The 12,711-nt window shown below is 36.9% G+C and overlaps 1 protein-coding gene across 1 annotated transcript in view; it reads left to right on the plus strand.

The window, feature by feature from the left end:
* Positions 1–12,711, plus strand: part of LOC127623219 (N-terminal EF-hand calcium-binding protein 2-like) — a 107,875-nt gene that overhangs the window by 49,381 nt on the left and 45,783 nt on the right. The window contains exons 3-5 of the mRNA XM_052097553.1: positions 819–927; positions 6,658–6,683; positions 7,263–7,360. Of these exons, the coding sequence (XP_051953513.1) occupies positions 819–927; positions 6,658–6,683; positions 7,263–7,360 (233 nt within the window). The remainder of the gene's footprint in view (positions 1–818; positions 928–6,657; positions 6,684–7,262; positions 7,361–12,711) is intronic.

The following is a 12,711-nucleotide window of genomic DNA, read 5'->3' on the forward strand; positions in this document are numbered from 1 at the left end:
AATTGACTGCGGAAGTAGATGCAATAAGAAATACAAAAAAAAATGTATCCCTTTTTTGTGGTGGGACCCAGTGAAAATGATGTCAGGCCAAATAAAAATCTGAACTACTGGCCCGACTGAGACAGCAGAAAAAGAAAACAAAAATCATATTTTTAAGCCTTGGAAAGGATGAATAAACAGATCATTTTGTATAAAATAAAAAGGTCAAGATGTGGTGGTACATGGGGATTTTTTTCTGTAAACAGCAAAAGGTCCGGCATAAATACATTGTGTATGTGTGTTGAGGATATATTTAGAACAAGAGGGGTTCTCATTTCCATTAAAAGCTTTACAATTGGCTGAACTTTCTTATTTTATTTCTGCCTCAGTTTGTCCAACAAAGGCAAGTCTGTCTTCAAGGGCAAATCCAGGGTGATGAATATTTCATTTCTCCCAGCATTGACTGCATCTGAGATTCCTGCATGTACCCCCACACCAAACTTCGTGCTACCCTCCCCACAGAAGAGCCAATACAATATCTCCCTAGTTGTGTTACTTTTCACTTATAATGATTAAAAATGTTCTCCAGGTATCCAGTTCTCCCACAGTGATCTGCCAAACTGTAAATGTGTATGTCACTATCAGTGTGAACATATGGATGTCATAAATGCATATTTTGAGACATTAGCAAGAATAACAGTTATACTTATGATGCTGTCACTGGCAACAAATACCCATGGTGCATATACACAATTCTGCATGATGTATCTGGTATTTAATGTGTGAAGAAAGTGAATGAGGTATGCAGCTAAAATCTCCTCTGCTGTTGCCCCCTGCAGATGATGGGAAACTCTCCCTTGATGAGTTCCAGGCTTTCTTTTCTGACGGGACTCTGAATGAAGAGGAGCTGGAAAAACTGTTTCACACCATTGACTCTGATAACACCAGGTGATTCTACAGACATACCACTGACCTTAAATTGGTATAGAGAACATTGGTTTGACATTATAGCCTAGGGTTAAATTGGAAGAGTGATTCAGAATGGCTTTCCCCAACTTTTGATTCAAAATCATAACAAAAGTGATTGCCAGTTTGTTTGTCAATCTATTCAAATTTTTTTATGTGTATGCTCCAGTCCAGTTTTTCTTTATTCTGGCTCCAATTAGATAGTGTACCCACTCAAAAAATTCCTACTTCTTACAAAACATTTTACTTCATAAGGATCACAAGTTCATTACATAAAGTACTATCCATTGCTGTAAACTATTCAGTTGCATAAAGCAGTTCTGTTAGATTTTAAATGTTGAACAATGAAAGTCAATGGGAGATTTTTAAACTTTAATCTTAAAGGGATAGTTCACTCAAAATGTCCAATCCTGTCATCATTTACTGACCCTTATGTTCAAATCCACATGGCTTTCTTTCTTTTGAGAAACACCAAAATTAAATATTTAGCAAGGGTGCGTTTCCCAAAAGCAGCGTTAGCCATCTATAGTTGCAAGTTCCATCATTACCAACATAGTTCAACGATTTGGTGTTTCCCGAAACCATAGTTCCAATGAACATTCGCAAACGACATTGCACAGTTGTGTGGTTGTTACTACAGCTCTACACTTGTGGTATGTGCTCATGTGCGTTGGTGTAACACCGAAGCCTGATGTACTGTAGAATAAAACCCCACTATTGCAGTGAATGTAATTGTCGCATTGCATAGTGCATGCAGCTTTCCTGTCTCCAACAGCTTTCTTATATTAAACGGCTTTCTGGCGTACGTGTAAATGAGCTTTTATAAATGAATATTCACAGAAGTTTTTACTCCACCCCCTGCGTAACTACATTAACGACAGCTTAATGTTGTTGAAACAACGTGGTTGGAACGATGGATGTACGACATACTGTAGTTATTATGGTTTTGGGAAACAGTTGTGACAAGCTAGTTAATTTATCCAACAATGCATCATACAATGGTTAAGCAGTGAGTTACGTCATTGTATGGGAAACGCACCACAGAATGTTATCTGAGTGCCCATTCCCTTTCATTGAATGGAAAAAAGATGCAATAAACATAAATGGTGACTCAACATTCTGCCTATTATTTCCTTTTGTGTTCCATGGAGGAAAAAAAGTCATATAGGTTTGGAAACACATGAGGATGAGTAAATGAAGACAGAATTTTAATTGTATTTCCTTTTTAGATTTCTTCCAAAGTTTATAAAAACCAAAAAGAGACAGCACATCTAAGGCTGACACAATGTGCAAAACAAAGTTTGAATAAAGGCTGTTTGTTATCTGTATGTTGCTGTATGTTTGAGCTGACTTAATTGCAGTATATTGTGAAGAAGGAACTTAACTGAGGAACTTAAATACGGTGCTGCCTTGCAAACACTGTAATGATGGAGAATGCAGGGGTGGGTCATTTCTTATTTCACATAGAGCACCAGGATTGTCAGATCTTAGTAGGTGCCACCTCCAAAATCCAAATTGAATCCCTCATTATAGTTAATGGTTTCTCAAGAACCAGGTATAAAACCTTAATTCTGAGGAAAAGTGTAAAAGGGTAATTGACATACAGAGAAGGCGAAAGTAAAGAGACAAAGGCTAGAGAGAGATAATAACGGAATTTGGTGAACAGTACAGGGATTGATCCTTTAGAACAACTTTATATTTACTTCTATGGAAACAGAAATGTGGCACTCTTGCTCTCATTCTCTCTTCCTCTGTATTTTTGTGGAATAGGTCTTACTGTAGGCTACATCTGTCTCATATATAGATATCTGATGCCAGATCTCTCTCTCTCTCTCTCTCTCTTCTCTCTCTCTCTTTCTCTCTCTCACTGTGTGTGTGTTTGTGTCTACTGTCCTACTGTTTGCGTGCATATGTGTTTGTGAGAGTGATAGAGAGAGAGAGAGAGAGAAGAGAGAGAGCTGGTCTCTGGCGGCAGAGCAGCTCCAGTGTGTGAGCTGTCTTTTAATCACATTTCAGAATGAATTATGTAAAAAAGGAGAAGTATGCAGCTGCTAGGATGAGGCCGAGGCTCTGCAGGTCCAGCGCAGCCTTCTCTCTAAATAATGAACCACCAGAGCTAATAAGGATGGGTGCAGGGAAAAAACTGAGACAAGAGGGCTGGATAATGGGAAGGGGGAGGGTTGGAAAAGGGTGGGTGGGGGCGGTGGGTGAAGATCGAATGGAGGAAGAAAATTGAGAGCTTTAGGCATGTCATCTTTTTGTGCTTGTTTTTTTTTTTTTTTTTTTATTTACAGTCATGTTGTGGATTTCAAATTAAACATAAATTCCTCATATTTTGTCCTTCATTTCTTTAATTGACCAACGATAAAAGGTGATGTTTCTGTTAAACGTTCTGTTGGTAGTTTTGCCAGCCACGACTATGACTTGGTTTCAGTGTCAAATATTGTGCCTGTAGCCCCACCCACTGTGAAATTATATCAAGTGCAACATTCATGTTCCAGAAGTAAAAATGTATTTCATTCTTCCATCCATTTTTTTATCTGCAAACTTATTTTTAACAATAACTTGTGAACATTTTGAGACAGACCTACCATGAGCTCTGAGGTTGTTAATCAATGTTATATGGTTATGTTGAAGCCATTAGTCATTATTTTAAATTAATTTGTTAGAAATTGTGTTTAATAATGTAATTCCTGGTAAAGAACTACACTACCCATGATCCTGAGGGGAAATGCTCCAGCAATCAGAGAATCTCACCCAACAAAGCATGCAAAACAAGCATCCACTTACATGACGTATTGTGAATGGTGCAATAGAATCCTTCCTACATTATCAAACTATTTATATATTTGTTAATATCTGAATATTTAGCACTATATATATATATATATATAGAATGAACAAACCACATTATAGTGACCACGAGGAGGTTACCCCATGTGACTCTACCCTCCCTACCGGGCCAATTTGGTTGCTTAGGAGACCTGGCTGGAGTCACTCAGCACACCCTGGGATTCGAACTAGCGAACTCCAGGGATGGTAGCCACAAAAATCGTATTCTTGATAATAATTTTTGTATTGTTTTCCTGTAAAAATATGAAAAAATCTTTAAAACAAGATCAATTTGATTAATCTTGTTTTAGAAACAACACAGCATATGATATTTAGGTTTTTCAGAGAATGTATTTTTAACATGTGTATTTTGTCTTATTGTACTGGCAGAGTTTTTATAGTCAAAACAAGTGAAAATAAATCTACCAGTGCTGAAGAAGAAATCCAAAGTATTTAGAATACATTAATGACCTTGAGTAATCTAACGGAATATGTTACAAATTACATTTTACATCATGTATTCTGTAATCTGTAGTGGAATACGTTTAAAAAGTAATCCTCCCAACCCTGCATATCATGTATGTATATATTAATTCAGTTACATCATTTACTGTGCTTCATTGGATTGTAGTTCATGCAATTATGAAACTCTTTAAGAATTTAAATACTTTTTTTTTGCTTCAAATAAAAGTTTGTGATGTTGTGATTCACCTTAGATCTGGTTGGTTTGGTTCATGGCTTACAACTCTCTTATGAAGGATTTTATGAAATCCCTATAGAAGAAATTAATGGGGAAAATACTCGGCTGAAAAAGTGGATGGGCACAATTGCACTCTATTGGTCTAAATCGCACTCCTCATAACTGTATATTAAACATGAAATAATTTCTCTGTAGGCTACATATCAAAATGATTTTATATGATTATGTTGTATCTCACACCACTTTCACATGGTGTGGACAGAAAGTTATTAGTAATTATTAAATGAATACCGTGTCAAATCATTTTTCTGTCCACACTGAAATCGAAGATGCTGCATTTCTTAACAAAATCAAAGCCAATCAGAACAGTGTGGGAACGAGATCTCTATTTGTGCACGCTCTCAAACACTCACACCATCTCTGCTAGTCTTTCCAGCAGGGTCCTGATACATTGTTTAATGTTTAAAAATACATAAGGAGTGGGGATTCGGTTCTAATGATTTTCATTGTGGCATATCACAGAAATAGAGATCAGATGACTGACAAAATGTAGTATCGTTTGTCAGACACAGTGTTTGTGCTACATGCACTCATGCATATATTCATAGATATTATTTTCACATTACTTTGCCAAGGATCCTATGCCTACTTCTGATTCGTTTAAAGCACTCCCCGTTTTTTGGCTCATTTCCAAATATTAATACTCATTCATCAACATACAGAGAAGAAATAATCAGACTGATGAAGCTGATGACCATGTAGCTTATATAGCATAGTGCTAATGTGTCTTGGGGGGATATACTGCCAACAAAGACTTCCCTTTCTTCCCTTTTGCTTCCCTCCTCCACTAAGGTGGTCATATCTTTTTCATAAGACTGGCCAGGCATCAAGAGCGCCAGTGCTACTGAAATGAGAAAGGTTTGTCAGCCATGTTCACTCTCAGTTACCACCCAGCACCTGTAAATGTCATATATATTTTTGATGATCTTTTTTTGTGCTTTCCTTTGCTGATGACATTTCTATTTTAGCTGGTGGTGGGGAGGGGAGTGGGGGGGGGGGGGTATAATGAGCTGAGAGCAGACAGATGAAAAATGCAAGAGCAAGAGATGGAGAGAGGCTAGGATGAAAGAATCCTTGGAAAGGGCTGCAGGAGGCAGTACAAAACTCTCTTCTGAAGCTCTCATTCCTTGTACCTGCTGTCCTTTCTCTCATCCCCCATTTTATCCTGTTCTCTGTGTTATGCTCTGTCATTCACGCATAATAACATTCACATGTAAGATTTATCATTTCAATTATGTAATGTGGGACTAGTCATATTTAGAGGTGACGTGTAATTTAGTATGTCAATATTGACTATATTCTAACCGGTTTACTGAGCATTGCCACATCTCCCATTAGCTGGATAACCATTTAATCCCACCCCAAACTCACACCACTCGCCTAATGTTGCCGTGATAAGACAAAGCATTTAACGTTATCCAAAAAAATTGCTCACTTCAGCCTTACAATGTGAGAGATATTAGCATGATTAGAAACTTGCATATTATTTGATATTAATATGTCTTTAATATCCTCAAATAACCCTTAAATGTCCTTAATATCTTCAAAATATAAGATTGACTATGAGATAAGTTTTTTATCTCTTAAAGCATCAGGACTTCTAACTTATTTGATCATGCAAAAAAATTGTCAAGAACAAATCATTTTTATTTTGTATTATTATTGCTGGAATAGTACAACTGCCTTATGCTCTTTTGTTGGTAGGCTAATTGATTTGTCCTTATAATGGTGTTATTCATTTTTATGTCTCTCTTCTCTTTTTATATCTCATTTATTTAACTGCCCAGTCCGGTCCACAGTAATCTGTTGTTTTCATTCATCAATCCAGATCAGTGTCAAATGGATTGTCTTTTGTGATTTATTCATTTTGATGAAGCAGGTTACTTCAGTTACTCTGGGTTTTCTAATGTGTTTGTGATTTCAAAGATCATATGCTTAAGGTTTATGCTGAGGATCAATGAAAATGTAGTTTAGTGGGTTTAGTTCTGCATGCCCATATCAGTGCTGTAAGATAGATGTGATTTGTGCATGCTGTAATTTTCCCTCTGTTGCTTATCCCTTTCTTCTCCTGCCTCTTCTGTTCTATCTCTGTACACTGCCCGTTTCCTGTGATGTGTTAGTAATGTTGACACCAAGGAACTATGTGGTGAGTATTACAAAAAAGCTGTGTGCATGCGATAGTGTGAAAGAATGGAGTTTTGTGTACAAACAGTTGCATGGAAATCCATGTTACAAATTGTGAGAGATGTATGAGCAGGGCAATTAATCAGACAATATTTGGCCATTTTTATATGATCAGTACTGCCCTTTGCCTGAATGGCCAATTAACCAGTAGTCATTCCACCGAGTGTCAGTGTTTTATTTATTTGTAAATATTATGTAACATAATTGTTCATTTAAATATAGTGTAATTTATTGCCATTTTATCAGCCATCTTTCTCTCTAGATATTTGCATCAGCCTTTAAAGACCCCTGTCAGTTTGGCACAGCAGAGTTGACCACTAGTTATTTTGCAATGACAATATGTAAGGCCTACAGGTTATCAAACGTAAAGGTCATGATCCTGTTTAGGTCTGTAGAGAGAGAGTCAAGGTAAAGTAGGTTTTAAGAACTGATACCCAGCTTATTTGTCTATAAAGTCAAACCTTGCATTTTCATCTCATTGTTTGTGAGTTTGTGTCAAGTACTTCATACTGTCCTGATTCACCTCTCCTGTGTTAATCAGACTACTTTGCCAACCACATGGGGGAATATGAAGGTGTGCTGGCCTCGCTGGAGACACTCAACCTGGCAATTCTCAAAGCCATGGACTTCACCAAGAAGGTTAGTGTGCCTAACAGTGTGTGTGTGTCTCTTTAATGCAGGTGCACCCTGAGAAACATTTAATGGCTTTGATTGCTTTTTGATTGCTGGAAACTTGCAAGACTTCTTACAGACTCTCTTACATGTTTCTCCTGAAAGTCCTTAGGAAAAATGAAAATAGAAACAAATGAGACATCTGTTTGCATATGATAAAATGAATGTGAATAGCATAGCCCAGATACTATTTTCTTGGGAGATTTTGATGAGAAATGTTTGATTTTATATTGAATTCTCTTTAATTTCAGACTATTTTAGCAAATCTAAGCTAAGTACGGTTTTGGCAGGACAAGAGACAGCAGATTTTGTGAAGGAGAAGGAGGAGACTTATCTCCTTGCTGTTTAGGAAAAACAATTGCAATATTAAAGAGATTTTTGGCATTTGTGATTTTTCTTCACTCGAGGTATCTCTGGTTATAGTTCTAAATATCTGTTAACACCAGGTCCAATTACATGGAATCTGATTTTTTTTTACTTTTACAAAGTCTCATAAATTTCTATTTTCCATTGAAACATTGCCCCTTGGTTAATGATCCTCTATCCGATCATGGTTCCAATTTGATTGTGTTATTAGAGGTCTATAAACAAATCCATTATCTGTCAGCATAGCACAGTAAATCCCTCCTCAGATGAGGATAGATGTGATGACAGTTGAGAAGTGTGTGTGTGCATTTTATGTGTTCGCATAGCAGTCTCTCTCTACTCATCTAAATATAACCCGTGTTTCAAAGCTTGGCTTGCATATTCTGTTTGTGGTTTTCTTCTCATTATCAAGCTAGTGCTCTGTTAGACAGCACTGCAGATTTCTGAGCTGTGGCCATCACAAATACAGTATGTTCCTCTCTCTTCCCTTCCATTTATAACTGAGTGTGTAATCAGATTTATAGGAGACATAAAACACTGTCTCTCTTTTTCCTCCTGCTTGTCTTGGATCATTCTTTGAATGTCTTCCTCCCCTCTCTTTGTATTTCACTCTCCTCACCCGGCACATTGGGGAATGTAATTGATGTTATTGAGGTCCTTGTTATTACCACAGGTTAGAGTTCTTAAATACCTGGCTGAGCATGAGTTGTATAATATCTGGACTGACACAAACAGAGTTAACCCCTTAAAAATGTATTGCCGATTAGGATACAGTTGTTAGTGATTGTTTTGTTTTCTGTGTGTTTGTGTATCTGCCCACTCACGTACTTCATGACGATGATTTTTGGGATGCAAGGCCATCTTAAAGTCCAGTGGTTCTCAACTTGTGGGTTTGCGACTGTTTGTTCTGTAAGAGTGTCTGACAGCAGGCTAAAAAAACAATGGTAAATGCAAATAATACAATTCTAGAAACTATATAATCCAGCAAAGTTACAGTAGCAAATTAATAGTTTCATCGACTTTTAAAAGGGAAGAGAATATGCTTCCCATGTCTTTTGTTGTTGAAGTTACAAGCTTGGCATCTTGTCAAATCTACAGTATTTTGCCACACAACTGTAATGGTGATATTGCAAATACTAATCCAATACATAGCCCATTGTTGCATATGTTAGGCTGATATTTATGCATTCACAAAATGTAAAATTTGCAATTCATATAATAATTTGCACATGTTAGAAATAATAATAATGTTAATAATCAGTTAATAATTTGCCATGTTGTTGTGCATTTTATGCAGTTCATAGTAATATTAATACATTCTTAATGTTTGATTTTAAGGACTTTTTTCCTTGTATGGGAAACAATTTTGGTACTGTGCTGGTTGCACTTAATGTCAATTGTTGTGAAATCTGGGTCCTGAAGGAAAATAAAAGCAGTTGAGAACCACTTTTGTAGACAAACACTTCTGTTTTAATGCAGCTGGCAGAATGCAAACAAAGCTTTATTGATTGAAAGCAATTTTTTTACATCCTGTGACTGTTCACCACCCCGTTTGCACTACAATTGCATTTATGTCCCAACCACTCTTTCTTACTAAAGCCACAATCTGTTGGAAGTGCATAACTTTCTATTAGAATTTCACTTTTTCTTGTTCCATTTCTCTTCATTCTTTTTGCCACACCTGAGATTCTGCTGTGTATTCTGTTCACTTGCAAATGTAGCAATGCTCTGCTTGTGATTTTACATGTTCAGAGATGTTATGTGCAAAATGCAGTATTCAGTCTAATTTTGACTCCATAGATGTATGTTTTAAAGAAAAAGGAAATGAGAGAGAGATGTGGGATGATTTATATGCAATGCATTTGTTTATTCTGTTACAAACTAATAGATTCAACAAAGTAAAAATAGAAACACACCAGCAAAAATGTCAACCTCATAGTGATTTTTACAGCTCCCACCACAAAGCAAGTAAATGATCTCCATACAATACCACTGCATTGATAGATCGGGTGGGTGTGTGTGGGGGGGGGGGGTGCAGTAGTGGTAATGTGATATGTACTGCAAAGTGTTTGCCTAACAGCAGCAATGCCATCCAATATATGGGGCACAAGCAAAACCACATGCTGTCTTTCTTGCACAGATAAACTAACAGTAGTATTATTGCTGAGTATATTGGGACTGAGTCCCTGCCATCCGCTTAAAACAGGAGTCATCTTTTCCAGGACCCTCACTTAGACTCTCAGCCAACTCAGGGACCCACGATGCTAGATTTTATTGTACAATAACTTTTGTTGATAACATCAATTTAACATCAAGATACAATTACATCTAGAAATTGACCAAAAAGGTTGTAATTAGTGCATTATTGCAGATTTGCATTGAGTTACGTGTTTGCAAGTCTGTTTGGTGAATGAAGCTTGAAAACTTTTGGATGAGTTATAAAATTTGGGTCTTGGTTTAGGGATTTTAGAAAAACCCTAACCAAGTTTGTACTAGCCAACAAAATGATTGTGTTATGCTGTATAGAAGAGGTTTCTTTTGACAACAAATATTTAAAAAACACATAGAAAAAAACAACTGTAGAACAAAACCACAATTAGAAATAAAATATATCTATATATATATATATATTGTTTTTAAGAAATTACTGTATGTTTTTTTGTATCAGTCCACATACCCCCTGCAATACCTTTGGAACTGTGGTTAAAAAACCTCTGGCTCTAAGAGATCAGAATGTTAAGGATCTAGGATATATTGGCATTTGTAAAATACTCAGGATATCAATAAAATATTGTCAGTATATTTCCTTTATGTAATGAAACATTCATAAATGCAGGCAAACTCTACCCTTCCCTTTTCTAGACATGAACCTTTGAAATCACACTGAGTAATATGGGCTTCAGCTTCTGTTTACACAGTCCTCTCCTTTACAGCCTTGCCTCTTGAGATTCAAACCCTTCCTCTAGTTGATTAGCAGGACCATGAGCTTGATGCCGGTCTGAGGGCAAATAATCAAATTGCCCAGACTAAAATCAAAGAGCTGTTTGACACAGACACTGGTACTCATAAGTGTTACTGTTCCCTCACGCCTCGCTGTTACCCACAATCTAATGCTGTGCTCTCTGGTGAAGGTTAAAGGCTGCTGCTAATTATTAATGTAAATGTGTTATTTTCATACAGCTCATTAAATATTCATGTTCATGCACACCAGGCATCAATTTGCAATGTGGCTTACTGTATGTGCATTTTTACTGATGTGAAAATGTGCAGGAACACACTTCAATTGTAACTACGGTGAAACTCAAATAAAATCAGTTTTATTTCCCAGGTGCCTAGAGTGCCATGTGTAGACTAGATGATTTTATATGGTCTCTAATAGGATGCTTTAACTGTGCCATGGTGATAAGATTTGAGGTGTACATTGGGCTGATGTCTTTTATACACTGACTTTCTATACCAATAGGTTAATATCCACGTAAGTCATCATCACTCTTCCTATTTAATAGGGTTGTGATTTTAAAACTGCACCTTATGTATAGACAGTGCCACAGCTTATTCAGAAAAATACATGAACTGTGTGATTGTCATATGATTTGCTTCCGTTATACCATTCTCAAATGGAATTTGAAATAAAATATGTAATTTGACCATTCTTTCTTCCACAAGGTTACTAAAATAATCTTAAATGAAATCATTAAGGAAACAAAATCATTTAGGGAAATCAGAAACAGAACCAGAATCGTTAAATTCTTGCTGATTCCCATTCCTTCTATTCAGTGCAAGTTTTTGCAATATTTCTACTGGGAACACAGTGAAGGACTCCTTTTCTCTTTTTCCTTCTCTCTGCCTCACTTCTCATAATTTCTTTCAACTGCAATCGTTGACATCCCACTGAACAAATGAGCTCAATATAAGAGAACTCTTGTCATAAAATGAGACAGCTTTCTCCTTCTGTCTCAGCCTGTCAGAACAACAGAGCAAAGGAGCAAGATTAGAGCCACCGGTTTAGACGAGAAAACCTGCTCCCACTGTCAGCTGACTCATCTTACCTCTTCTCACAACTGCTTTGTCGTTCGCAGATCATCCTGTTTTGCGCTTGCCGCTTGTCCTCTGCATGCTTCAGAGTAAACAGAACAAGGCTAAAGCACAGTATATTGTTAACGTTCAACACAGTATTTCCAGGGATGTACAAAAAATTTATTTTAGAAACATCAGCTTTGCTACAGGTCAGTGATAGATCATGTGTGGGCATGTGCTAACAGATTATCTATTTCTGTACTTCTTAACCCTGGTTCTGTGGTCCCATTGCACTTTTTGGATGTCTCACTTATCCAACACAACTTTAATGAACTGAACTGAACTGGACTGGGTGTGCCATATAAGGAAGACATACAAAATGTGCAGTGCTATGTGTCCCCAGGTCCAGGAATAAGAAATACTGGTCTATATTTGTTTAAAATCATGTGCAGTCACATGGAATCTTCATCCTCTAGTCATATAAGTAGCCTAATAAAAGTTGTTTTATTTTACACTGAGGGGGTCACATCATGGGGGCCGATACTTGAGATTGCAAGACCGGCTGAAAACTACTCTTTATTTTACTTTATTTGAGTAACCCTCCTGATATTGGACACGTTTGCTCCTTATAGAATAATAGATAACTAATGGATGAGCGTGAATAGCATATTTCACAATTGCTTTGATTACTAAAAAATAGCTTTTGAATGATTTTGCAACCACCCCAATAGGTGTCAGTATAAATCCCACCCCACAAAGTCCTGTCCTGTCATACAATTAAACAAACAAAATAAATAATAAAGGCATGCGTCCGTGCGTCCGTGCATGCGTGTGTGTGTGTGTGTGTGTGTGTGTAATCAAACATGCAAGGACCATCATCACCACTACCATGGTAATGCTGAAGTTTAATACTTCTAACATGTTTTTAATTGGCC

This window comes from Xyrauchen texanus, chromosome 29, assembly GCF_025860055.1.
Source record: "Xyrauchen texanus isolate HMW12.3.18 chromosome 29, RBS_HiC_50CHRs, whole genome shotgun sequence".
Classification (NCBI taxonomy): Eukaryota; Metazoa; Chordata; class Actinopteri; order Cypriniformes; family Catostomidae; genus Xyrauchen; species Xyrauchen texanus.